We start from the raw sequence: 26126 nt of genomic DNA, 5'->3' as shown, positions 1-26126 counted from the left end.
TTTAGGGAAAGAAATAATTGCTTGTCTGAGCGTGCTAAATTAGCTATTCTTGCTGCCACAAACTAATTTGATCTCCCAGGACCCATTTCCTCAGCTAATTGGAACTTGAGTTGCCACACATGTAAATTCTCCCTTGCAGCTGTATTTGTTTCAGGCCAGCTGAGCAAATGCTTCAGGATGGGTTGTGGATGAGCACAGCGCCTCTGGTCTTTTAGGCCAGCCTTGGATTGATGCTCACAGCACCTACCACAGCCCTTTGCTTTCCAGCCCTTTCCAGCCCTGAGTCTCTGATGCTACATCCCTGCAGATTTGAGCATGGTGCTTGGGAAAAGGCTGCCCTACTTTTCTCTCTTGTTATTTCCAGAACTCTCCAAGATGTTTTCTTGCTAGGAATGAGCATGCCATGCTGCTGGAGGTGGGGTTGGTGTTTGAGGCAGTGGTACTGGGTGCAGAGAAGGAAAGAGAAGTTTCCCTTCAGGTATCTAGGGTGGAATTTGACCCTTGACTAATGTGTTACCACCCATATATGCTTTGGTGTTGTGTCTGTATGAAAGAAATGAATGCCTGTAGGTCACTGGATGATAATTCAGGTCCCAAACAGAAAAAAAAGCTCTTCCCCTGCCTGTGAAACATTTAGACCTTATTTATCCCTGGATCAGTCTGATTAAATCAGCTTCTCTGGCAAATTGATTCTCCCAAATGTCCTTTCCTGAACTGGCTATTTTAGAGTAAACGTCTCCGTGTAGATTTTATAATACCTTGCTCAAAGCTGATGCCTTTTTTTTTCCCCAAGGACCTGGTGCAGATCCAAAACTGATGATGGATGTAACTGAATGATAACTGTGTATCGCAGGTCTACATTTCTTTCTCTTTGGGAAAATTGCTTCTCTGGGGAAGTAAGAAACATAGATCTGGTGGCACCAAGTTTAGAAACTTCCGTGTGGGTATGTGCTAAAATACAGGCCAGAAGTGTGGGGTGCCTGGGCTGTGCTCCTGGTTCCCAGTCTTCTTGGGCTTTGCTTGCTGCCTCCACCCTGTGGAATTCACCAGCTGGGGGGGACACTTGTATACTCCAATCAATGTTGAAGTCCCCCATGGTGTCTGCAGTTGAGCTCTTTTCCAGGTACCTTCCCAGGAACAAATGCCTGGACTGGCCAGAGAAGCCCTTTCCCATTTGCTATGCTGCAGGTTAGTACAGAGCTAGGGAGAGAATATGTCAAGTGCTGACAAACAAGTCAGTATTGCAGGATGGCCAGAGCGAGGGATAGAAACTTTCCCTCACTTAGCAGGGAAGTGCTTTGGATTCTCCAACCTTTTTTCATTTGTGGTCTACTTTTCTGACAACCAAGTCTTTCCTTGGCAGCCCTCCATGGATGAGCAGGTTGAAGTGGCTTGCTCTGATAGTGGACTTAGGCCAGGTAGAGCCTTCAGCTCTGTTTATAAAGCTCTTCCCATACAGAGAGCATACAATGCTTTGTCAGTCCCTGGCTTCTCCCTGGGAAATACACACCAGGTTGTATTTTCAGGAGGCCCTGTGAACGGGAGCCAGCTGTCACCTTGTGTCCACAAAAGGTGCAGCTTTCACACCAGCTACATGTAGTGAGAGCCAAGCAAGTAGTTCAGTTTCAACATGTCACCAGAAATGCTTTAATTGGATACTTGAAGGTTAAGAATAATGATGGGTTTTAATGCATTTCCCACATTATTTAGGGATGATCGTTTTCATGGCTTGGTGGCTGGTGGAAGTGCTGTTCTGTGCTGAAGCATTCTGCACTGCCTGTGTTGACTGTGCCATCACACGTAGGCATGCTGGATTCTCCTGCCTTCACTCATGTTGCATGTAGCAAGAACTTCCCTTTACTTGCATTTAGGGTTGAAATGGCTTTTCAGAGGTTCCCAGCACTTGTAGTAGTTTTTATCTAGGCGATTTGAGGTCTGGAGGCCCCATTTGGTGACGGCGAGGCTGAGGGATGATTCAAACATGAAGGCCTGTTGGGAAGAGGAAAGGTAGGTTAGGGTATAAGAGGAAAAAATTAAATCTAAGCCAGGTGTCTGCTCTACCACAAACAGGATTTGTATACATGGTCCAGTATTTCCAGGTTCTGTCTTCAGCCTGAACAACTTGAGGAGAATGCTCTTCAGACCTGGCGGAATGAGTCAATGATGGAATTAGTCAGATCTCAGGAGTGACTTTGGACTCCCTGCCTGCCCAGGAAAGCCAGGTTGTTCCAAAAGCTCTAGTTTAAGGTCTGTTGATGATCATCATTAGATTTTAGGGGGTAGAGACAGGAGGACAGTCAGGGCATTTGCTTCTTTGCCCATAGGCTAAGACAAAAACGAAATTCCCAGCTTCCTGCTCAGGCAGCAGTTTATATGGGCAGATGATCAAAGCTGCCTGGCATCAGATGTCTCAAGGGGAGCTCCTGGGAGCTGAGCTGTGCTCATTGGTGAGGGAACTGAATGCTGCAGCAGTTGGGTCCAAGTACTTGTCCAACTTGCCAGCAAGAAGCGACAGTACTAGGCTTTGGTTTAAAAGTGGGCACTATGCCATAGTGTACTCCAACTCTTACGAGCTCCCTTGGCTCCTTACCATGGTCCCATCTGCAACGCGCTCCGGCTCCAGCTTGGCTTTGCTCGCCTTCTCAAAGCAGTCAGCATCTGGCCCGTGAGGGGTCATCATGCTGTGCAAGCTGCCACCTCCCGGCTGAAAACCTTCCTCCTTTGCTTCATAGTGGCCTTTGATGAGCCCCATGAACTCGCTCATGCAGTTCCCTGCAGGAAGCAAAGAGAAGAGGTTGCAAAGAAGGGTGGTTGGGAGGGATCACAGACAGCCCGTGAGCTCCTTGAAACACATGAGCTAAACTGGGCCAAGCAGAGGGCAGAGTGGAAGTTTATAGACAGGGTATCATGCTAGGGGACAATAAAGATCCTACAGGCAATGCTTGTAAAGTTGTACAGGATTTTATTACCTGGATCCAGAAAAAGAGCTCCCTGATAAAGGATGTTCATTAGAAATCACCTTAATGAAGGTGGTTCTATAAATCCCTAAATGACATTGTTAGACCTGTGCTTTTCCTGCCATCTTGGGCTGTGTAAGTAATACACCTGCATATGGACTGCATGGTGTAACCTGATTTTACAGACTTGGATAAAGGATTGTGAAGCTTTAGAAATCACCACTGTGTTACAGGCTCAATATACCTGATCAACAGCCTTATGAGAGAGCTTGCTCTGCTGTCCCAGGTTATAAGCAGCAAATTATTTTGATACTCTTCTACCACCTCTAGTGCAGTCGGGCACTTACGCTTTTAATTCATGCATTATCTGCCTATTTCTCTACAGACACTGTATGCCCAAGGACAAGGAGCCAAATTCTGTCCTTCCCTGAGGAAGAATACTTTCAGTAGACCCTCTGAAACCACTAGAGTAATATACCACTAACTTAGGCAAGGATGGTTATATCTAATCATTCAGTACTTACTGAGTTCTGCTCCCTGTAAGCAAAGTACTTTAACAGCTGTCATCCAAGCTTTCAGCTTTCCTACACCTGATGTGACTAAACAATATGGCAACTTTCTGCTCAGCAGTTAGTTTTTGCAAAACCAGGACATGCTTCCGTAGCTATTTTATATATAGCCCTTTTTAACCACTAGTTCAGTCTTTGTTAAGTACAACCCAGGGTCTGGAATGTTTAACAGCAAAACTAATTTAGCTCAAAGCAGGGCTGGCCTATATATGTATGCAAACATTCATTAATTTTCATTCTGAGTTGTCAGTGTCTCACATAAGACTGGATAGTTACAAGCTTTTTATTGAACCTGGTCATGTACTGCACTTGGCACATTTAAACTGCTGTACAGACCATGAGAGCTGGATAGCCAATTTGTCTGCAACAGAAATTTTAATATCTCTTAGGAAGACTGGGCAGGTAAGTAGGAAACCAGCCTGGAACTTAGGAGATGAGCAGAGTCCAGTCTTTTCTTCACTTGCAAATTTCATATTTGATCCCAAACAACTTAGGTGTGTCTCCCTTTCCTGTTAGTTACTGTTGTCTACAAGCAGGATGTTGCGCAGTTAAAATCTCTTAGTGGCCAGTGGGTATTAAGGAACCCACCATCATGAGAATCACATAAGCACTCTGTCAGACAGAATTAATATATGCCCATGGTATAAAAACTTTATCAGAGATTTTCAGTCTAAATACAAAAATACTTAGAAGTAATTCACAGCCTCTAAGGATGTAAATGTAGCCAGGAGAAGTCAGTGTTTACAAGCTGCACAGCCCCCTTTGTATGTGAAATTGTTATGTTGTCTAAGAGCAATATTTTTGAAACACCATTGCTATACTCAGGGCAAAGTTAATGAAATATGAAAACCATAACTCTTGAGTGCATCAAAATTCTCTGAACACAGGCTTTCCACTGCGCCTGAGGAGAGGAAGCAACAAAGGATTTCTGGCAAGCAAAATAAGCCTCTTCTGAAATACTTGGAGGGAAGGGAGTTCAGCAGAACTGAACTTGTTGAAATCAATATGGTATGTCTACTCCAGAGCTGTTCAGTCCTGTGATGCCTCTCTTAACAAGATTCTCATCACAGCACTAATTTCAGAAGGAATTAACATGTGCAGAGTCTTGATAGTTGACTATCACAATGTCTGCCTTGCTCACCCAAGCTCTTCCCCTCCATGGCTGGGGTAGGGCAGACAAGCAACCTGCTCATCATGAATTTAGTGCTTAAGCTTATGGCTGAGGTGCTGTGGTCAAGTGAGTAGCTATGGCAGCCACAGCTGTCCTCATGGGTACTCTTAGATCATCACAACATGGACAAGAGGAGGAGAGTTCTTTCTGTCTTTTAGCACAGACGAAGCAAGGTTGAACACCTTTATATTTGTTATGGCTCACAATGCATCTGTGTAAAATTAGCACAGCTCTGCTGATGAGCAGCCACTCCACTACAGTTAACCAGCAGTGTGTCTCACCTCTTAGGGGCTAGAAAAAGTGCCTTGGCATTATCCCAGCCAGTCAGGAGATGTGTTTTCATGTCACTCTCATTATTGCAAATGAAAGCAGAATGACAGTGTAGGACTTTGCCTGTGGGATTTACTCAAATGACTGCAGAGCTGCCTGCTATGCTTGCAAGTGCCATGAATTCTGCTGGCCTCCAAGGTGCTTGGAAATAATCTAAGTAGGAGAAGGAACTGGCTGTTAAACTGTGGTTAGTAAGTGTGCAGCGAGCCTCTCAGCACTTCAAGGTGACCACAGCATGGTCACTTGATAGCTTCTGAGATGGGGCCTGTTATCTCTTGATGTAAGGGGTACAAGATGGCCAATTTTTCCCTCTCAATCTCACAGAGCAGGGTGTCTCATCCTCTCCCTGGAAGGGCAGTCCCATGTCTGCAATCCAGTGATTTCTAGCATCCATTCAGTGCAACATATTGCCATGCTCTTCCAAGACAAAGCCAAAAGACTGCCAAAAAGAAACCAGCTCTGCAGATGGCAATCAAATCCAAAAAATATCAACCAACTTCCTGCCTGAGAAGCCAATTCCTCATCACTGGCTTCTTAAATGTGAGCAGTACCTCCATCACAATGCAGGGGGTGAAGAAGGGCTGAGGAGAGCCAATTCCCTCCTTTGCTATAACTCTCATCTCACCCTACAAGTGCAAGCTCTACACCCCTCTGTGCTTCTCACTGCTTGTAAGATGGTATTTCCCTTTCTCCTGTTCTTTATCTATGGACTCTAATGAGATATTAAGTGATTCCTGGCTGGATGACAGGACAATATCTGACTCATTTGTACAATGCCAAGTTCAATATGCACCCAGGCTCTGTGGGAGCCCCTTGAGTACATCCATCTATGCAGAAGCAATGAGCCCATCACCTCTGAGTTTTCATGAGATGCTTTAAATAGGAACATCTTTGGATTTGTCCATTTTCCAGGGAGGACTGACTGACTCCAAGAAGCTGACTAACTGAGCCAAGGACAACAAACCAAACTGCTGCTTCCCTGTGCGTGCTCTCAAATAAATGGAGATTTGTTTCTTTTCTGCAGTGCTGGGCTCAAGCACAGCCAAGAAAGCACAGACGTACGGTGGTAGTAAGGTGGACGGAAGGTGTTGTTAGCTACCCCCCATCGCGGGGGGAATATGACAAAGTCAGCGAGAGCCACTCCAGCACGGGTTGTCTTGGCTGTCAGGACAGTGAAGATGGAAGGATCCTGGAAAAAAGCAAGGCAAAAAAGCATGAAACATGCTCAGAGCTGTCTGCTCACGTCACTCAGGTGGTAACAAACCTGACTGATACAGCCTTTCCTTTGCTTAAGCACTTTTGTCACCTGCATCTGATAGTGTGGATGAGATTTGGGACCCTGGGGAACAGCACTCAGCATCGCAATTCCATGCTGTACAGGGGGGACAAGAAATGGGTCTGGATGGTTCTTCCTTTGAACAGCTTTGATGATCCTTCCCCATCCTGGCCCTTGTAGCTGGCAGCATAGATGAGGAGGGTGGACAACACTGCAAGATGAGGTACTGCAATTCCAGGAGCAGTCTCCAACACTCCTACCACAAAACCACACCTTTTCCTCAGCCAATTACAGAGGACAGGAACAACTTGCTAGAGGCATTTAGTCTCATGGCCCTGTTAGTTTACAAACTGAGAAGAAATTGCAGAGAAATTGTTGCTTGTTGAAATCTCTAGTCCAGCAAAATTATTTTCTGAGATTTGATCCCAAACCTGTCCTTCTGGAAGATTTTTCTGGAGTTTTAAACAATACTCTCTGTTGGTTTTCTCACTAGAAATGCTCCAGTCTCTCTTGCAAACCCACTTGCATTGCTGCGGGCACCTCTCCCACTGGACTGGTTTCCTTTTTAGATGAGTTGTTCACATTAGTTTTGGCTTTAGTTATTTTCCATAAAATTTAGAAATTATTACATTGAAAGCTGCCAGCTCTTCAAAATGAAATTCAGTCCTGGACTCAGAGGAACCAGAGGAAGGAGTTTGTCCAATAGCAAGAAATAAATTAAGGCAAGAATTTGAAGCAACAGTGTTTTTGCTGAGTTGTACGGTGTATGTTGGCATCAGTATTCATTCCTCCTCCAGGGCACAGAGATTCTATGCTAAGCTGCACAGAGCTGTTTAAGAAGCTGATCAACCTCCAGTTATGCCTCTGTACCACAAAGGAGAATGTATTCTCCTATGAAATCTTGGTTTGGACTCAGGGAAAGCAGCACAAAAGATTTCACACTGTTTCTTAGAGCACAAGATATTTAAGAGGCATAGAGCCCCTGGAGCTTAGGGTGGGTTTGGATGCTATGGGAGCTGCAAAATTTTGCTTTGCCTTGCCCAGTTCCAGAACTTACCGCATGGTCAAAAGCAACAGCATTAATGACCATGAATTTTTCCAGGTGGTATTTGTACGGCGTGTAGTTCCCATGCCAAGCTACAACATTGTAGGGTGAGTAATCCTAGCAAAGCAAAGATACAGAGGATTACCACATACACCCTTCCAACATGCTGCACGTGTGCAGGATGCTGCTCTTTCCCAAGTGAAAAGTGGGTTTAGTACTGGTTAGAGGTACACTGACAGCTCTTTAAACACAGCCCAGTGTTGTGAGTATGAGGTTTTCCTCAGCATTTCTGCTTGGTGAGCCTCAGCCTTCCCTCTGGGGTTTGGTCTCAGCTTTTGAGTGCTCAGGCAGTGTTTGGACAAGGCCAGCTGAAACACCAGCTCTCTGGTAAGGAAACTCCGGATTTTCACAGTAGCACCAGCTCCTCATTTCTATGTTGTCACTATAAACATACAGAGGTGAAGACCACTGCTGAGTTTTTGGACAACCAAGTCTTCACAAACGCTTTTTTCCCAGACTGAGGATCCTCAGCTGGGAAAATGAATGACCCAAGAAGACAAGGGCTCAGTTCTCTTCCACATAACTGAGCAGGACTTCATGAGATGACACCCATGCTACGGAGCTGCATATCCCAGGCCATGCACTGGCCATCACTGTGCTTCAGTGTTACCTGTTCTCCCAGGGCATCCTCACCTGCTGGGCTGCAAACAGCTTGCCCTGGTACTTGCTGATCACTGTGTAGCCCCCCGGCACCTGGCGGTCCTCATACCATGCCACGGGCACCAAGAAGTCACGTGGGTTGGCCAGGCCATTGGCTCCTGGGAAAGAAGGAGAGGTGACAAAGCTCTTTGGGCAATCTGCTAGTGAAGTGAGAGGTTGGTGCAATTTCCTGGCTTTGTGGATGGCCTTCTGTGTTACGAATGACCCAACTGCTTCTTGGCCCACCATGAAACCTGAAATAGTCATGTACTTCTCGTGCTGCTATGAGTAGGCAATTGTAATTCATACTAGTGTTCAAGTCCATGCTCCCTTTGTGACTAAGACAGGTTTCCACTAGTTGACTTTTGAACGAGATTAGTACGTCATCCTCAGTCAAAGGCATGTAACAACCAGGAATTAAGTGAAAAATGGAGGATGAATTGTGCTCTGTTCCTGGATATCCTGCTGACAGGATGCTTAGCCATGCAGAAGTTACAAGGCATGTCACGAGGGGGCCAAATACATTTCTGAGTGCTAGCAAAGAGAGCAATAAAATAGTGATACCTACAGACTCGGGGCATACTGAGGGGTTGCTTAATGTGAAGAGTGCATTTTCAAAGTGGAAAGCACCATATGGGTGCTGGGGCATTCTTCTCCTCATTAGTATTATTGTTACAAAGTGGTTTTGAATTTCTTGGATAAAAATGCAGACATTACTACCCGCTGCTAAGGTTTAACAGTCACCGCTTTTCTCCAGCTGTCACTTTTTTTCAAGTGAAAAGTGAAGTTAAAATAAAGTAAGACTGAAATACAAAGGATCTTGGTCTCTGAGGGGAAGGCGGGTAGGTGGTGAGAAGAGGAGCTCTTATAATTACCACCTTCTGAAAAGGTTTACAGGCAAGTGCACTTTTTTCCTTTTCTCCAGAAAGTAAGCCTTATAATAGATTCCTGCCTTCTGGAGACAAAAAAAAAAAAAAAACCAGACCAAAATCCCAAAGAAAGTCTAACTGTGTCTGAAAAACTAGCTAATGGGAAAACTTATTACAAACAGGTTGGGCAACTGTATCAATAATCAAATGGAGCAGGCACAGGGTATGGTAAATGAGGGATGGCAGAAAGCTGGCTAGAAGGCAAGCTGTTGAAAAATCACTGTAGGCTCCATGTGGAAAATGATGTGCCCAGCATGTCATACAGAAGACATGCTCACATGGGGTTCCATTGAACAGCTGCAGGCTGAGTTGGTTCTCCACTGAAAGAAGGACCAGCTCCACTTTCACCATGGCCATGAGATACAAATGCCCCTGAATGCAGATGTGCCACACCAAGCTTGTTACTGATTGATAATACCAATTAATTTGCTTGAAGCATGGCCAGTCCTTTAGATCATGCTGAGAGCTAAAAATATCTAGTGGGGGAAAAAAACTCAATCCAGCCTAAAACAAAAGAACCAGCCCCAAAACACCTGAGACTGAAAGTAGAGAACTGTTGGCACTGGTTTTGTGACTATTTTAGCTGTTACAAGAGGAGTTTCACTTCCCTTCCCTGTAACAATCTTAGTAAAAGTAACCAGGAGGTGTTTTTCTCAGCAAGATAAATTTGGAGGCAAGTACCCAAAGGATAAGGAAGGTGATATAACCTGAGCTGAGCACTGCCAGAAAGCTGACTGTGAAATCACAGTGTGGGCAGCAGGCTTTCAGATGCTGTGTCCCCTCGCAATATCTTTGTCATGGCAGCAAGAGGCTGTGCCTCCACGATCTGTGAGTCTGCACAGATGAGGAGGCATCTGGCACAGAGGATCTGTGATTTATGAGAGCTAGATCTGCACTCACTGAAAGCAGATCCTCCCCAGCAGCACCACACGGAGATGTGAATGTGTTGCTGATCCAAGTCCTGTGCTGCTCATTTTATTGGTTTCTAATTCTCCAGAGGAAGCAGTTTCTGACTCTAAAGCACTCTAGAGCTCCAAGGTTCCCTGGCTAACAGAAGTAGGGGTGGAAAAAACCACTTGATTAAATCTAAAATGGTGGGCTTTCAGGAATATCTCATTTTCAGTTGCCTCTGTAATCTGTCCTTCATTTTACCAGGAAAATTCTCTCCTATCACTCCAGTTTATGCTGTATCTGTCAGTATGAGGCATCAGTGGTAATGGCCTTTTGGGTTTCTTTTGGTAGGAACAGGTTCAGAGCCAGCAGACTGGGACACGCCAACCAGAACTGGAAAGAAAATAGTAGAAAATAGGGTGGGAGATAAATGGTCACTTCAGTTCCAGGGGAATCTCTGGACAATTGGTCTGTCACATTTTTTTGGGCAGATGCTTGCTCTTCTGGGGAATAACAGTGCTGGAATGGAAAGCATCTTTGTGAAAGAGCGTGTGCATGTGAGGATGTGATGGATTTGGGCTCGCAATTCATGTCTATCCCTGTGAAATTCACTGTAGGTCTAACGGGAGATCATTACCAATGGGTCCCAGGTCAGGCAGCTCGAAGTGTGCCCCATACACTTCCAGGATGTAGCCTCTGGTCTCCCCAAACACCTCCACGCTGAAACGCATTCCTTGCTGGAAAATAAAGAAAGACACTAGGATTCTCCCAGGACTTTGCTGACAAACCATGAGCAGCCGAGTGTAGGAGTTGGCTTGTTCCAACATCTGGCTCTGAGCCAGAGGCAAGGTGCCTTCAGCCCTTACCTGGATGACACAAATTTCATTGGGCTCCACTAGCATCTTCCCAAACTCAGTTGTGATGAGCAGTTTTCCTTGCTGGGGCACTGTGGAAATAAAATGCAGGCAGAGGAGCTGAAGTAGTGTGATGATGGCCACCTTCTCTGTCCCTGTCAGAGCACCCAGGCTTCAAGGAAGAGCACAGGGCCCTTTCTGACACAGCTACAGAGGGAGTCTGGGCTCCCATGCAGACTCTTGCAGCAGAGACACCCGCTCTGGAGTGAAGCTTCCTGGCCAGCCCCATCATCCCCACATCACAGAAAGTACTTGTATGAGCCAAAACTTTGTGGCCCCTTGGTGTAAGGTTTGCACCGAAGTCCAAATAAATGGGATTTGATACTTTTGGTTCCATACCTCTCTGTCTCACAATCTTCATATGAAACAGTGCATCTACCCATCTTTGTCATGACTGTGGCAGTGTGAGATGTCTGGGAATAACTGCTTCCTGAGGGCAGAAGCAATACTCTGCTAACATCTGCATTATTTTCCATGACTGTCCTGGCACAGGAGAGCTCACATTTTGACTTGAAAAACTAGCAGGTTTACAAAACCTGCCCTGACATTTTTACTTCACAGTAGTGAGGGAGGTGAGTGAGGACAATTTAATAGCTATTTGATGGGACAAATGTTCCTGTTGGTGTCCCGAGGGCATTCCTGTTCCCTACTCAAGAAAGATACAAGCAAATATCTGACTTCTGATACCACTCAGAATATTTTTCAGCATGTGTGGACTTTGTGTCAACCTCCACACTCACTGTGGCAGTCTGGTTGCCTGGGGCTGGCACAGCACGGGAGCTAAGCTGCCGTGCCAAACAATCTTGGGCTAAAACAACAAAGGCATCTAACTGTAAACTGTTCAGAAATCCTGAGGTTTATTATTTTCAGAAAACCTCTGCCTGTGGCGTGTCTAATACCAGTCTGGGGAGCGCTGGGAAATGATCTCTGAGCACCATGGCAAAGAAGCTGGGTCACTGCTCAAATTGTTGAGGTCTGGCACAGGAGCAGTGCAACTCGCCCAACAGCCGAGCTGGTGCCAGATCACCAAATCTGCATGGCATGGGGGTGAAGCCAACCTTCTCCTCCAAATAATGGCTGTAGAGCCCCAGGCTCTGGAAGAACAAAGAGGAAGGCAAGTGGTACCTCAGGTAGAACAGCTTGGAGGAAAAGAGAAGCCAAAGCATCAACTCACCAATCAGGAAGTCTCCATCTGAATTATAAAGGCATCTAAAGAAAAAGGAAAACACTAAGGTTAAGGTTCTATAAGCCCCATGCATTTGTGCACATCACAGCCACAGCTTGGGAGTTTTGAGCTGGGAGACTGACATTAGCAGAGTTTCACAAATTCACAGAATATTCTGAGCTGGAAGGGACCCACAAGGATCATCAAGTTCAGCTCTTAAGTAAATGGCCCAGCCTGGAAACAGGATGTTCTCTGACCTCTGGTCCCTGCCTTTCTACTCATGGGCACATAAGCTATTGCAAGGTGGGGAGTGGGGGTGATTTCCCCCCTGAGCCGCTGCAGGGAGCAGCAATGATGGCTGCATGTGTGCTGAATTCTGAGGAGCAACTAGAGGACCTAAATCCAACACATCTCCTCTTGCTGCACCCCCATGTCCAGCTCCCTGATTCTCTTGGTGGTTCCTCACCCACTCCTCCAGTGTTTGACCACAGAGCACAACCTGCTGTGGACATGGAGAGCATGCTTGCTTGTGCACACCCAAACACAGGACATGCAGGCATGCTGGGAGCTGGACTCAAGTTGGTGGCAGACAGACAGCCTGGAGCAGCCTGAGCCAGCAGCACAGTGGCACTGACCTGTCGATCATGGAGGTGTTGCAGACAAAAATATGGACTGCGATGCCATTGCGTCCTCTGGGCTCACCAGCGCCACACAAGGTGTGCAGTCCCTACAGGTAAACCCAAAGCACCAGGGGTGAGCAGAAGGCAGGGGAGCAGGGGCAGCCCTCTTTCCTCCCCTCATCCCACCCTCTTGCTGAGTCTCACCTCCTCTCTCATTTCCCACACTGCTACCAGCCTTTTCTCTGTGTGGCCTTTTGTCAAATGTTGTGGATTCTCTTTAATACAATAAGGTTTCTTAAAATCCATGTAAGCTAGTATTTTCCAGCCAAGAGTCTGGGGAAAACTGAGGGTTGGGGTTTTTTTTTTCTTTAAGAGTTCCTTGAAAGTCAATGAAGAAAATCAAGCCCACTGCCAATTGCTTGAAATCTACTATTCCTCTCCCCTTCCATAGATGCTGTGTAAGCCCAGTGGTTTCAAAACAGCCAATATTACCCCAATTCTAAGCATCTTGTGTGCCCTGCCACCCCCTGAGGGCAAACAGAGATGGATGATGCCCAGATGCTTTGGTTTCCCAACTTACGCTCACAAAATCCATCTTATTCTGAGCAGCTTTTGGAATCTCAAAAGGTTTCCATCGCAGCTAGATTGCAGGAAACAAAAAACAAGAAAGAGGTGCCAGTGATCAGAACACAAATGGTGCTAATTCAAAAGAAAGTAGACCCTTGTCCTCCCTCTGCTGAGGTAGCTCTCTCTTCCCTCTCTTTCCTTGTTGCCTTGATCATCTGGTTTACAAGTGGGGTTTCTTTTTGTTTGTTTTTTTATTGGTGTTTTGTTTGTTTGTTTGTTTGTTTTTAATTTTTTTAAAAGGTTTTATTACAGAGGCTTTTAAAATGTTTAATCATAATTTTGTAAAGTAATTGGCAGGCCTGTGTAGGGCCAAGGTTAAAAAAGCCCTATTTAAAATCTGTCTCTATTAATAACTTTTGAGAGCAAAGAAATTCAGATAAGCCAGCTTTCCACAGTCAAATTGCTATGGTCCCATGCTCCATGCTGAATGATTCAGTCCTTCTGTGACCCAAACATAACATTCTTGTTTGCTCCACCTCATTTTCCCCATATCCAAGGCAGAAATAGCTCTGCCTGCATGAGCAGGAGCCATGACCAGCACTAATTACTTCTTGCAAAGCCTATTGAGGTCCTCAGGCAAAAGGTACCAGAGGAGCCCAAAATATTTGTTGGATTTGAATCCACCTGCATCCTCTCACAAGAAGTTCCATGGTTTATGTTTGTCTGGGGGATTTTTTTGTTTGTTTGTTTTGTTTCATTTTTGGTGTTTTTTTGTTTTTTTTGTTTTGTTGTGTCTTGAGGGTTTTTGTTTGTTTGGATTTTTTTGTTTGTGTTTGTTTTGGTTTTTTAAACTGTGACATTTGTTATTGGTATTTGTTTTCTCCCTGCCTCTCAATCATAGCTTCCTTTTGTCATCTCTGTTCCAGTCTGGAGAGCTTTCTTCTGTTTCTGCATTTCTTCCTCAGATGCCACTCCATATTTTTGCATCACATTTGACTCCTTTTCAGTTTTGTCATCTGTCTCTTTAATAATTCTGCCCTTGTCCTTGGGTAATTTTAAAGTGTCGTTTTTCCCATTGACTTCAATGGTCTTTGCATAAGGTGCCTCCATATGGCCATCTTTTTAGATGGATGAGGATTACTGAAGCTCCTTAAGTACCTGGGTGAAACACAAAGCATCACAGGGAAGAGTAGGTGTTGTCCAGCAATCTGAACCTTGTCTCTGGCTCTGCTTCAGAGAGGATAAGAAGGAAAGCAGGAAAGTGGCTCCCACTTACTGCCAGGAAATACTGTTCTGGGTTTAGTGGTTGCCATTGAAAGTGGCAAGAGAGGGAGTGGGCAGAAGCTTTGCTGCTGTACTGCAAGTAAATGGTTTCAAATGCTTAAGAGCTGGGCATCTTGGAATTACTGTAATCATAAATAACCATAAAGGTAGATGCAAAAGGGCATCAAGGATGGATGAGGTGATAACAGAAGTCATTGGAGCTTCATCTGGGAAGGAGCACCAAAGGCATGTAAATATGAGCCTGTCACTGCTCCTTGGTCAATGGCTGGAAAACATATTCCAGCCAATCTGGGAAATTATTTAGACAAATGGTGAGGCTGCTGGGAGGCTGGAAATTAACTAATCATGATGCATCAAAGGGCAAAACCTTAGAGAAGTGAAAACCAATGACCATGAGATGATGTTGAGAGGAGAATGGCAACAGATCAACAAAACCAAATGTTCTGAGGCTGTCAGGGAAGAAATCATGATTAAAGACAATGGCAAGGCTATAACAGAGGAAGACAAATGCCATCTCTCTGTGTGACTCTCCAGAAGGAAGTGAGATTTCCCATGAGGGCTGCAGAGAAATGGGCTGGCAGCCAGCAACCCCTCCAAAAGCACAGGGAAGGAGAGGATGGATGGCAGAGACATGCAGCTGCTCTGCCAGCTGAGCTGGGGCATGATAATTTGATGGGGAACACTGAAGGAGAAGAGAGAGCAGGTTAAAAGGTGGCCAACAGGACAACAGGAGCCCCCCCAGGGAGATGCCAGGTAACACAGATCTAACCCTGTGGCACTGTAGCCGTGCTGGGAAGCAGCACAAGGATCTGTCAAGATGGGAAGCAACAAGCATTGAGGGCTGTCCTTCCATGGGTGACCATGGTGAGGAACAGTAACAGGTGGTAGACAGGACCCTGCGTCTGAATTGATCAGAACCCCAGGAACCCATGGCTCTGCTCAGACTTCCTGCAACTCAGTGCCTTTGCACTTCTGATTAGTTTGACATTTGACTGTCCTCCTGGCAGGACCAGGGCTCCTTCCAGCATGGTTACCTGGTTGGGGTCAGGCTCAATTTCATCCCAGTCATGTGTCAAGTGGCCCTCCTCGAGAGGTTTGAAGGGTTTGTGGCAGACTGAAGGTAGGATTCGATACAGCCAGCTACAAAGAAGGAAAACACCTGGATTAGCCTGGGGAAGAGGTTAAACCCTCTGGGTAGCTGCTGGCTGATTGAGCTCCTAGAATAACATTTACATGGGTGGCAACTGGAACAAAAGGCTTATTAAATATCAACTTAATGATATTAATATTAAAATTACATAGCAAACAACAGCTCACAGCCAGAGGTTTCCAGAGAGATGGCTTTTATTACAAGCTCTAAATACAAACATGTCCTGTTTTAGATAGGTAAATGTCTATATGTGTGTTTACATGTAATTACTTATGTCTACATTCACACATACGCATGTAAAAAATAAGGATACAGCTTTTTTCTGTTGCTGAAGTTCAGCGGTCTCACAGTTGGAAAAAGAAGCTTGTTTAAGCACAGCTATAAAGCGGCTCAGATAAGATAGGGATGAGCAGTGTCCAATGGAAAGAACAGAGGAGCTCTCTGGAGACAGCCTGTGTCTGAATTTGGATGGATTACAAAAAAGTAGCATCCTATGCTTGGTTGGCCATGCCCATTCAGCAAAGCCCAGAGTTTTAGGAGGTCCCCCATGCCTCTGTCACTGCCTGGGACCATCACTTTCCTTCCTTGCTGCCTGCTGTGGCTGTGGGCCCTGCCAGCACTGCCACCCCGGCATCCACACACCCTGCATGGTGCAGCCAAGCCTGAAGCTGGGCTTTCAGTCAGGTGAGAGAGCAGAGGTGATCAGAAAAGCCTGAGCTAGGCAGGACAGCCAATACTTTTGATGTATTAACAGTGGTGGTTGCAGTTTGGGAAAGCGGGAGAGGGGAGGAGGGAGCTCTCCCTTGAGAGCTGGAAAAATTCCATCAAGGACAACTTCGTGCAGCAAACAATGATTCATCCCTTTCCCACGCACACTGAGAGCTGGCACCAGCCTGGAGAGCAGAGGCATCTCAGATGATGCATTTGCCTTTCATTTGAACAAGCAGCAAAAGGGACAGAAGAGCCACAGTGGGAGAAGCAAAAAGAGAAACCCATCTTCTGCAATCTGGTTATGGCTGGAGCATGACAAGCAGGACAGAGCTCTGGGAAGCTTGCTGTTGGCTGGAACAAAGTGTTCCCAGCACTGCTGAGGTGTTAAAGACCATGCTGGGTGCCTGGCACTTTTTTGAAGCCCTGGGCAGCCCCAAAATGGGAACAGACTGAGCTAGCAGCTCACTGGCTCCAACCAGTGTGCAGGAATATCCCTTAAGAGGAAAGAGTCTTTCTCAGAGGCTTGGCTTTGACACTGTCCACCATCAAGTGTTTCCTAGTGCTACTGGCAGGGGTGATCTTTCCATAGAAGCATCAGGGCTGAAACCCCGAGGTTGTTTCACACAGCACACATAACCCTTTCAGGACCATGTGGCCCCTGTGAACATCTTCCCCCTTCCTCATCTTGCTCAGAAAACCACTTTCTTTCCCACCCTAATCACTCCTTTCTCAGCATTTTCTTAAACCTTTTCTCTCCCTCTCCCATGGTCTTCTGTCCTTGTCCCTCTCCCAGTGCACAGCAGAGGCTTTTTACTCTTCTAGGCTTGCAGAAAGCACTGGTGGCACTGAGGTAGCCTCTCCACCGCTCCCCAGTGCTCACCCCAAGTGCCACATCCCCCACACACTGCCAGGGGTCACGGTACCTTCGCTTGTTGGTGGGCCGGGGACAGGTGAAGGCAGAGCCCGAGAGCTGCTCCGCGTACAGGCCGTACGGGCAGACTTGAGGGTTATTCTGGATGGGAGAAGGAAAAATAAGGAGTGAGAGGCAGTGGCATGGAACTTTGCTCTGAAGCCCCCAGCAGAGCACTGACACAGCACACAACACCCACATGCTGTAGGGTGCTGTGCTCTCCTGAGGCTGTACTTCTGTTCCAATACTTGTGTGCTCTTGCTCCTCTGAGGCACCAGCCAGACCCCAAACACCATTCCCATATGCCACAAAAGTGCCCTAAGGAGTCAGCACAGCCACTGAGGCAGCAGTGGAGTAGGCTGCAAGGGGCAGTGCTGCACAGGGTCAGAAACAGGAGTATCAGGGAAAAGGAAATAATTCCCAGTGAATACAGACTGAAAAGCAGATCAGTATTGAGCACAAACTTTTCTCAGACCAAATGTTCAGAGGGGTTACCCCAGATCATCATGTCTCTCTGGCTTTCCAGAAGGCTAATAAAGACTTACAGAAGCTGAATGCACTGATTTCTCCCTTTTCTTCCTGCCCTCTGCCTATGGAACCGGTGCCCAGAGCAGGTGTTTCGGTGTCATACTGCTTCCCCCTGACAGTGCTGCTTGCTGCCCAAAAGCATCAGTGACCTGTGTAGGAGCCTTTGCTTTCCTGCAGGGTTTCTGCACAGTGAGAGTCCTCTTTCGGAGTACAAAGGGGGCACTTCCCCCTTTGCAGAGTCGTGGGTACAACTAGCACAGGTTTTGGCAACGCTTATGAGTTCATAACTGGAGGACAGATTCCTCCTTTTCAGAGAACAGAAAATGAGCATTTTGATCTAAGTAGGCCACCATCTACTTGTTTGAGGTGAGCAAGAAGCAAAGACATCCAAGAACTGCAAGAAACACCCCAGTGGGACAGTCATACACCATTTGCTATCCCCTCTCTCTCCTGCAAGGTCTACTGTAGCATCCTGTATCCTGCTGCTTAGCAGACCAGCCATCCATACAGTATCAAACCCTGCCCTGAGAGGTAGGCAGAGGGGAGAGCTAAAGCTCTCTGAGTGCGTGTAGCTTCTAGTCCTCCAGCTCCATCTTGTCAGTACAGGTATGCAGTGAAGCAGGGGGATCAATAACCCTTAGAATTTTTATCTTAGCCAGCACTACTGCAGATGCCAGTCTTATAAATACTGCATTGGAGAAAGGATCCACTCCCGGGAGCGAAGATCTTTTTTGTCTAACTTGTTTTCAGATTTTTCTATTAACTCTTTTGATACAGACTCCACACTCTGTCCAGATCAGAGCACCTCAGCCAGGAGCTGGAGGAGTCTGCTCTGGAAAGTGGTGCTGCTATGGAATTCCTCAAAGAGCACATCCACCACATCCCACTGCCTTTTTAGACCAGCAGCCACCACTATTGATCTTCCAGTTTCAAGGTGCCTCTATCTCACTTTTTTCCTAGCCAGCCTCAGTAACAAGACACTGCATCAGACAAACTACCAGCCTGAATCAGCACAGCAGTTTGTCTTCCTTGTGAGCACGCTGTGGGCTGCCATGCAGACCTAGGGGACATTTGCATTTAAAGTGTCCTTGTGTGTTAGTGTCCTCACTCACAGTATGTAAAATAACAGAACTGGGGAAATCCAGAAAACTCAGGAAAAGCAAAAGTTGAGAAAGTCTCCACTTGACCTTAATTCTACTGGCCTCTTTGCATAGATGGGGTAGAGGAGCACCAAGGGATGTAATTGACTAAGAGCCAAGTAATAGAATCCTAGAATGTCTTAGATTGGAAGGGACCCTAAAGATCATCTAGTTCCAACCTCCCTGCCATGGACAGGGTCACTTTCCACTTGACCAGGTTGTTTAAAGCCCCATCCAACCTGACCTAGAACATTTCCAGAGATGGGCTATCCACAGCTTCTCTGGGCAATCTGTACCAGTGTTGCACCATTCTCAGAGTAAAAAAAAATCTTAATATCGAATCTAAACCTGCCTTCTTTTGGTTTAAAGCCTTCTCCCTTGTCCTATCCGCTACACACCCTTGTGAAAAGTCCCCCTGCAGATCCCTTGTAGCCCCATTTATGTACTGGAAGGTGCTATAAAGTCTGCCTGGAGCCTCCTCTTCTCCAGACTGAACAACCCCGACCCTCTAAGCCTGTCTTCATAGGAGATGTGCTGCCATCCAAGTCCAAAGGATTATAGGAGATCCAAGGGAAGCCACAGACAGCCTCAGGGTGTGTGCTGGTGTAAAGGAAGCCAGCGCAAAAACAGGTGAGAGAGGTTTAACTCTTCAGGGTTTCATTCTTGCCTCTGGGCACCAAGACGGTAGCACCACATGGGTTGTGATTCCTTTCCTTAAAACAGAACAACCCCACATAATTTATTTTCATCCAACATGTTTAGAAGTTACTTTTAAAAATGAATCTCTCAGTTTATTACTACAGGCATTTGTGTCCCCTTCCTACAAACAAGCTTCTCCCCTGCCAAAGATTTGTATGTCAGCTTCACTGAACCCCATTCCTACAGAAGTTGTGAAATCTGCCTCTCCTCCAGGAGCATATCTCTCTGACAATTTTCAAGCTTCTGCTCTGGTTTAATCCAGAGCTGGTGGCTTCCTTCTCAGTGTGGCTGAGCCACTTGTATTGCAGACTCCTTTTGGAAAAAAAAAAACCCTGTTGCTGAGCAGAGGTAATTTAGGCAAGTCTTAACACCCAAGGTGAATCTTGGAAGCTCACAAATAACTTAAAAATAGAAAGTATGAATAGAAATCTTTAGTTCTGACTTTTGCCAGCATCTTATTACTCCAGTCTTGTATAAAGAAGGTTCCTGGAGATTTTCATGGTGGCAGAGAGAAAGGAAACACATTAAGATGAAAAGCAGTCAAGGGATTAGATATTCACTCAAGAGTGTATTTTGATAAAGCACTTAAAAAAACCTCAGTACCTGTCCCTCTGGTAATGCTCCTGGACAGCGTGGATCCTCAGAAACATGTTCATTTCCAAATCCGGACATGTACTGTAAAATAAACCACACAGCCCATCACTGTTTTGAAAGCACAATCAAAACCTCTCCAAACGACCCACCCATTGCTTTCCCATGCATTTTTCCAGGCTCTTTGTATGCATTAAGACTTTCTCAGGTGATCTGCTTGCATGTTGCCACAGACCATTTTCACAGCTCCTGGATTTGCTTCATTAGCTAACCGTGTGGTATAGACAGGAATTGCTCTCCTAAGTCTGCATATCTATTTTGATTACCTTCTGCTCCATCAAGGCACTTGAGAATTAACCCAAATATCACATATACTCTCAGACTCAAAGACAACAGGGTGATGGAGAGGAAAAACTGTGCACCAACTATGGATATATGCTAGCAGCATTCACGTTCAGTCTGATTTTGCCTCAATCATGGGCGTTCCAAAATCTGCAGACTGCCTTTCAAATTTGTGCACTGGGTCCTCAGATTCTTAGGGAATGAAACTGGGAATTATTTGGTTGACATGGCTTGTGATAAATTCCCATGCTTAAGGAAAAGGTCAGGATTTAGATGGGATGAGGGAGGAAGAGAAACACAGCCAAGTTAAACTGTGTCACTGATCTGCCCTAAATAAGCATTGTCCTGTTGGGCATGAACTGTCCACCACCATGGTAGTAAATAAGAATTAATCCATTACTGAGTGCTTGTCTGGGTCTCTAGAGCGGTGAATTCCCAAGAGACCCATAGGTGGAACAGACCTACGTGTCCTCCCATACCTGTCCTGCCTACAGCTGCCATGGTCTGGGCATGGCTAAAAACCACAGGATAGAGTGGATGCAGATTCCAGCTTTGCAGCTGCCATGGTCTGGGCATGGCTAAAAACCACAGGATAGAGTGGATGCAGATTCCAGCTTTGCAGCTGCCATGGTCTGGGCATGGCTAAAAACCACAGGATAGAGTGGATGCAGATTCCAGCTTTGCAGCACTGGGAGAAGTCCCACAGCAAGCCTGAGACACATAAGGGAAACAGGAATAACAGAGATCTTAGCTTTGCACTGTCAGAAATGTAAATAAAGTCCCTTCAGAAGCTACAGGAAGCCACAAAGCAGCTCTGTTGAACTCTGTGTGAGCGCAGAGGTGTTTTTTGGCAGCGACCAGTGGTTCAGCCCCGTGGCCTGGGGAGGGAGTTAAATATTAATGTTGCCCTCTAACAACTGCAAGAGTAGCAGGGCTGCTCATCAGCCTTCAGACAGTAGTGCCAGGATGGCAAAGCCCAGGAGCCCTAGGGCTTGGCTGTCACACGTCCTGGCTGTGACCAGCACTGAGCAGCCCTGGCAGGAATAGGAACCATCCTCAGTGTGGTGTGACCCCCCAGGAGGCACAGGTCTGAGATTAAAGTGGACTGATGAAGCCCCTATACCTGGTTTACTTTATATATAGCACTACAGCACCTGGATTATTCTCCCCAAGGGGTGCTCAACCTTGGGCAATTTGCAGCCCCCTTATAATTTTCCCAGTGTAGCAGATGCTCAGAGAGAAAGCCTGAAATCTCCTGAGAAATCAGATGTTTTCCTCAGGCTCCTTTCTTCGACCTGTAAGAGAAGACCATCCCCAGGGGGCCCTTCCTCTCTGGAAACCCTGCTCAGTCTGAACCTGAAAACATCCTGGTTTCCATCGGTTCAGGGAGGATATTTTTCTTGTCTTGCAAATGAATATACATCACTAGGAGCTGCTCTCCTCTGGGTTCTGCAAGCAGCATATTGATATGCAAAGCAGTAGGTCACCTAAGCAGGCTTGGCAAATGTATTGTATTGGAGCATTTTCCCTCTCCCCACACCGCCCCCCCCCCACCACGTTTTTTCCCCCCCTCCCTTCCTTTAAACGGAAATGCAGCAATATCTGATGGGACTGCAGCAGTTCCAGAATTAACCGAGACTTCCACACTGCATCCTCCTTTGCCGGTAACATAAAGGTGGTCCGAACATTTGCCTTCGGGGCAGCCCTGGTGAAAAGGGGAGGGAAGGGGGAAGAGGGCAGAGAGGGAACAAGCTGATTTTCTGGAAGCACAACCAGCAAGATTCGACAGGCTCTGCTGAATGCTGACGGAGCGCTGGGAGGGGACAGTCCGTGGTTCTTTGGAGGGTTTGTGTACCTGGCAAGCATCGTGTGCTCCCCGGCAGCCCCGTGCCACACTGCTGGGGTGAGGGGAGAAAGGAAGCACAGAGATTTTGCTGTGACAAATCCATCCCTTGTCCTTCGGGCTAAAAAGGGAGGGAGGGAGGGAGGGAGGGAGGGAGGGAGGGAGGGAGGGAGGGAGGGAGGGAGGGAGGGAGGGAGGGAGGGAGGGAGGGAGGGAGGGAGGGAAGGGAGGGAGGGAGGGAAGGGAGGGAGGGAGGGAGGGAGGGAGGGAGGGAGGGAGGGAGGGAGGGAGGGAGGGAGGGAAGGGAGGGAGGGAGGGAAGGGAGGGAGGGAGGGAGGGAGGGAGGGAGGGAGGGAGGGAGGGAGGGAGGGAGGGAGGGAGGGAGGGAGGGAGGGAGGGAGGGAGGGAGGGAGGGAGGATCTTGTGGCAGCAGTGCAGGGGCCACTTTCCCACTGGGCTGGATGCAGAGCTGCTGCCTTTTCCAGCTGCACCAGGAGCTGCAGAGCGTGGCACTGCCCCACTGCCTTGAGAGTGGCAGCAGAAGCTGCTGCATCATTGTTTGGTCAAATAAATACTTTCTTGCCAAGAAAAAAAAAAGAGAATTCTCAGGTAACTGCACTGAGGGCTAAAAAAATATACATTGGCAGGACTGCAACTGCTGGAGGGGAGAGGCCTTGCTGGTGATTTATCACCCTGAGTGTGGCTCCAAGACTTTTGCCTAGAGATTGGATGTGGCTTTTCTTACTGCCTGTTTCATTTTCTCTTTCCCTGTGGCATACCTCAGAGAGGCTTCTAACCTTCCATAGAGGGTTGGTGTCAAACATTTGGGCTCTCAAAAAGCTGTGCCACGTGTGCTCCCTGCATGCCTTGGAATCATCATGCTCCAGGGCTCTGGGGCATGCGGGGACCCTGCAGGTGGGTGGGAGCAGCGGTGAAAGGGCCAGGCACATCATGGCCTTTCTCCCTTCCAACCCTCTGAGCCCACCTCCCACATCCCACTTCACAGTTTGTGTTGCACAAAATGCACTGTGCCCCCAAACCAAGGGAAATGACCTCTTTCTCCCTGCTCAGCACCAGAGCATCCTTCCTGGGCTGAAAAATCTGTGAAAATGGAACCTAACCCTTCTCCGTGAAGTGGCACCATGATTTGAGTCCAAGAGCACCTTCCCCATGGTCTCTGCCTGGAGCCCACAGTTCCAAGATAAGTTATAAATATCTCCAGGTTGGGTAGGTTGATAGGCACAATTGTAATTGAGCAGCTGATTTCTCTGTTACACAAAATAGTCTCTGTGGCTCTTTGTTTTCAGTCCTGCTTTTAACTACTGTTGTTATTTTGTTCAAGATCCTGTAGATTTTTTATGCCAACAGGACCTTAGGAATTCATCTGACTCCACTTTGGTTTTTGTTTTGTAGTTTTTCAATAAAATGAGAGAGATAAAAGCCCAGCACAACATAAAAAATTCAGCAAAGCTCATTGATTGGAATAACTGGGATGTAAAGCAGAGTGCTCGCAATGGGTGTCGTGCTCTGACCTATAAACCATAACCTTTTGTTCTCCAGATTAGACAGCAGGCAGGGGAAAAATGCATTTGAAGTCTGAACACATAGCCTGCAAAATAATTAAGACCCTTCTTCAAACACTGCATAATATATTTCTCTATCAGCTCCTGCTGCAGGACACAGGGAAACAACATTCCTCTCTCAACAAGAAGCATGGCACTTCTTATCAGCTCAGTCCAGTCAGCACTGGAGTGTTTAACACAAATGCAAAAACATTGACATGAGCATTTGGGGCAATGAGCAGAGCAGGTCTTTCACCCTCTGTGTGGGGCTCCACAGCCTCCTTGCAGGCTGAATCCAAAGCACACAAACCATAGCTCTGCCCTGGTGCTGCAGGTCCAATATCCCCAGAAGCAGCTGCCACCTTCCCTGACATTTCAACATCTCTCTGTTCCAAAAGAGCTGGAGATGGTCCAGGGCCAGACCTTTCCTGAAAGGACCTGCTCCGCTCTAGGCTGGGACGTGACACTCTGTGGACAACAGAGGAGGGGGATGGATGCCAGGGGAGCAGAGATGAAGGGTAAACCAACAGTTTTGGAGAACAGATGCCAAGAGAAGGTGGAGCAGGTGAGGTGATGACGGGGTAGGGGCACGTGTGACGTCGCAGAGAGGAGCTGCTGGCAGAGCAGCCTGTTCCCATGAGCAGCTCTGGATAGACCCACACTCAGCCTGCAGCCACAGCCACAACAGCCAACAAGGTGTTAGGGGCTGCTAGCAGTGAGTCAAAGATGGACATGGAAGGTGCAGTCTCAGCCATGACATGAACCAGCTGGACCCTCATCTGGAATGGTACAGGGGCAAGGCTCCCCTGCTGCTGAAAGATGACAGTGAGAGTTGGGAAGTGTCATGGACAGGCAGGGCAGAAGCACAGTGAAATTTTACTGTTTGAGGAGAAAGGACTCCTCAGAGGTGAATGAGACCTGTAAGAGCACTGTGTAAAATAATGAGCATTACAGAAGGCACTAGAGGAACACACACATGTATCTCCAGGACTAGGAACAGGCTTAGTAACAATGACATCCCCAAAGTCCACGGAGAAATACGATGATCCTGCACAATCTCTTGAGACCCATGGTGTCCTGGGGTGAGGCCTTGCCACTCCTGCCTGCTGCAGCAGCTCACGCACCCCAATGGCCCTGGGGTAGCTGGCCCCCCACAACAGTGGTGAGGTGCTGATGAGATTCAGGGCTGCAAGCCTTATGTTCCTGTGCTTGAGCCACAAACCCACCCTATCACAGCTTTCTCCCAAAGCTCCCTCATGCTCTGGCAAATGGTGCAGGGAAAGCTCCTGCTAGCTGCCCTGCTGGGGCTTGGAGAGGAGGGCATGGCCACAGCCTTGCTGTTCCAGGGTGCCCTGCAAGGGATACTGAACAAACAGCCCTGAAAGGAGCCGCTCCCCGGGGCTGCCGGGGAAGATGGTGGCCAGGGTTGCAACATCTGGGCAGATGCTGCCAGCCAGATTTCATAGGCTGAGGGGGAAACACCCCCTGGCAGCCAGGACGGGAGGAGAGGTGCATGCTGAGGGTGGGGAAAGAACAACTCCCACCATGAAGAGGTCCTGACCAAGAATGATTTCCAAAGGAGGTGAAGAGGGAGAGAAATGCTTATTTGTAGATGAAACACAGCAAAATACTTCATCCCAAGAAAGCTTTAAAAACACACCTTGACACACAAAAGAGGGGCACAATGAAAGGAAACAGAGCCCAAAAAATTAGTGTGAGCAGAGAAAGGGGGTCTACAGCCAGCACTGGTGGGTCACAGGCACCCGACCTCTTACCTGTAGGCCCGTCATCCTTCTCCTGATTATCCTCCTCTTGGAGCAGACACAAACCCTGAGAAGGTATCTGGCCAAAGCAGCCTGCCAAGCAAAGCCTGCTCACTGATCAACTGAGCTGGGCTGGAGGCAGGCTGACAGTGCTGGGAGTGAGAAAGTCCAAGGGAATTTTCAACCTGTTTGCTCAGCCCAGTGTGTGTTTAACCAAATGCCTTTTTCTGCAGAACCAACCCCAGGACTGATCTGAATAAACAGGGGGTGAGAGGGACTGGATTTCCTCATCGCCCCTGTTCCCCCTTAGATGTTAAAAAAGGGGTTATAGCTCCCATTCATGGCTAGGGGGAAAGAACGAGGTGTTTAGAAACAAGAAAAGCTATCTTGCAACTGTTTTATAAGCTTCTTTCATAAATTGTACCTCCAGCAATTTTCATACACAACCCTCTAAATGTGTAACAAATATTT

General features: G+C 47.1%; 1 protein-coding gene across 1 annotated transcript; it reads right to left on the bottom strand.

The window, feature by feature from the left end:
* Positions 1 to 1623: 1623 nt before the first annotated feature.
* On the bottom strand, positions 1624 to 25829 carry HGD (homogentisate 1,2-dioxygenase). Its single transcript, XM_058829990.1, has 14 exons — positions 25668 to 25829; positions 20158 to 20229; positions 17202 to 17290; positions 15452 to 15557; positions 13147 to 13206; positions 12582 to 12673; positions 11956 to 11990; positions 10734 to 10813; positions 10505 to 10604; positions 8042 to 8166; positions 7361 to 7465; positions 6090 to 6216; positions 2591 to 2772; positions 1624 to 1989 (listed from the first exon to the last, which is right to left on the bottom strand). The coding sequence occupies exons 1-14, from the start codon at positions 25680 to 25682 to the stop codon at positions 1858 to 1860; spliced, it is 1320 nt and encodes a 439-aa protein (XP_058685973.1). The 5' UTR covers positions 25683 to 25829; the 3' UTR covers positions 1624 to 1857.
* Positions 25830 to 26126: the final 297 nt, after the last annotated feature.

This window comes from Poecile atricapillus, chromosome 1 (assembly GCF_030490865.1).
Source record: "Poecile atricapillus isolate bPoeAtr1 chromosome 1, bPoeAtr1.hap1, whole genome shotgun sequence".
Lineage (NCBI taxonomy): Eukaryota > Metazoa > Chordata > Aves > Passeriformes > Paridae > Poecile > Poecile atricapillus.
The sequence above is the reverse complement of the archived record's forward strand: the minus strand, read 5'-3'. Positions and strand labels throughout refer to the sequence as shown.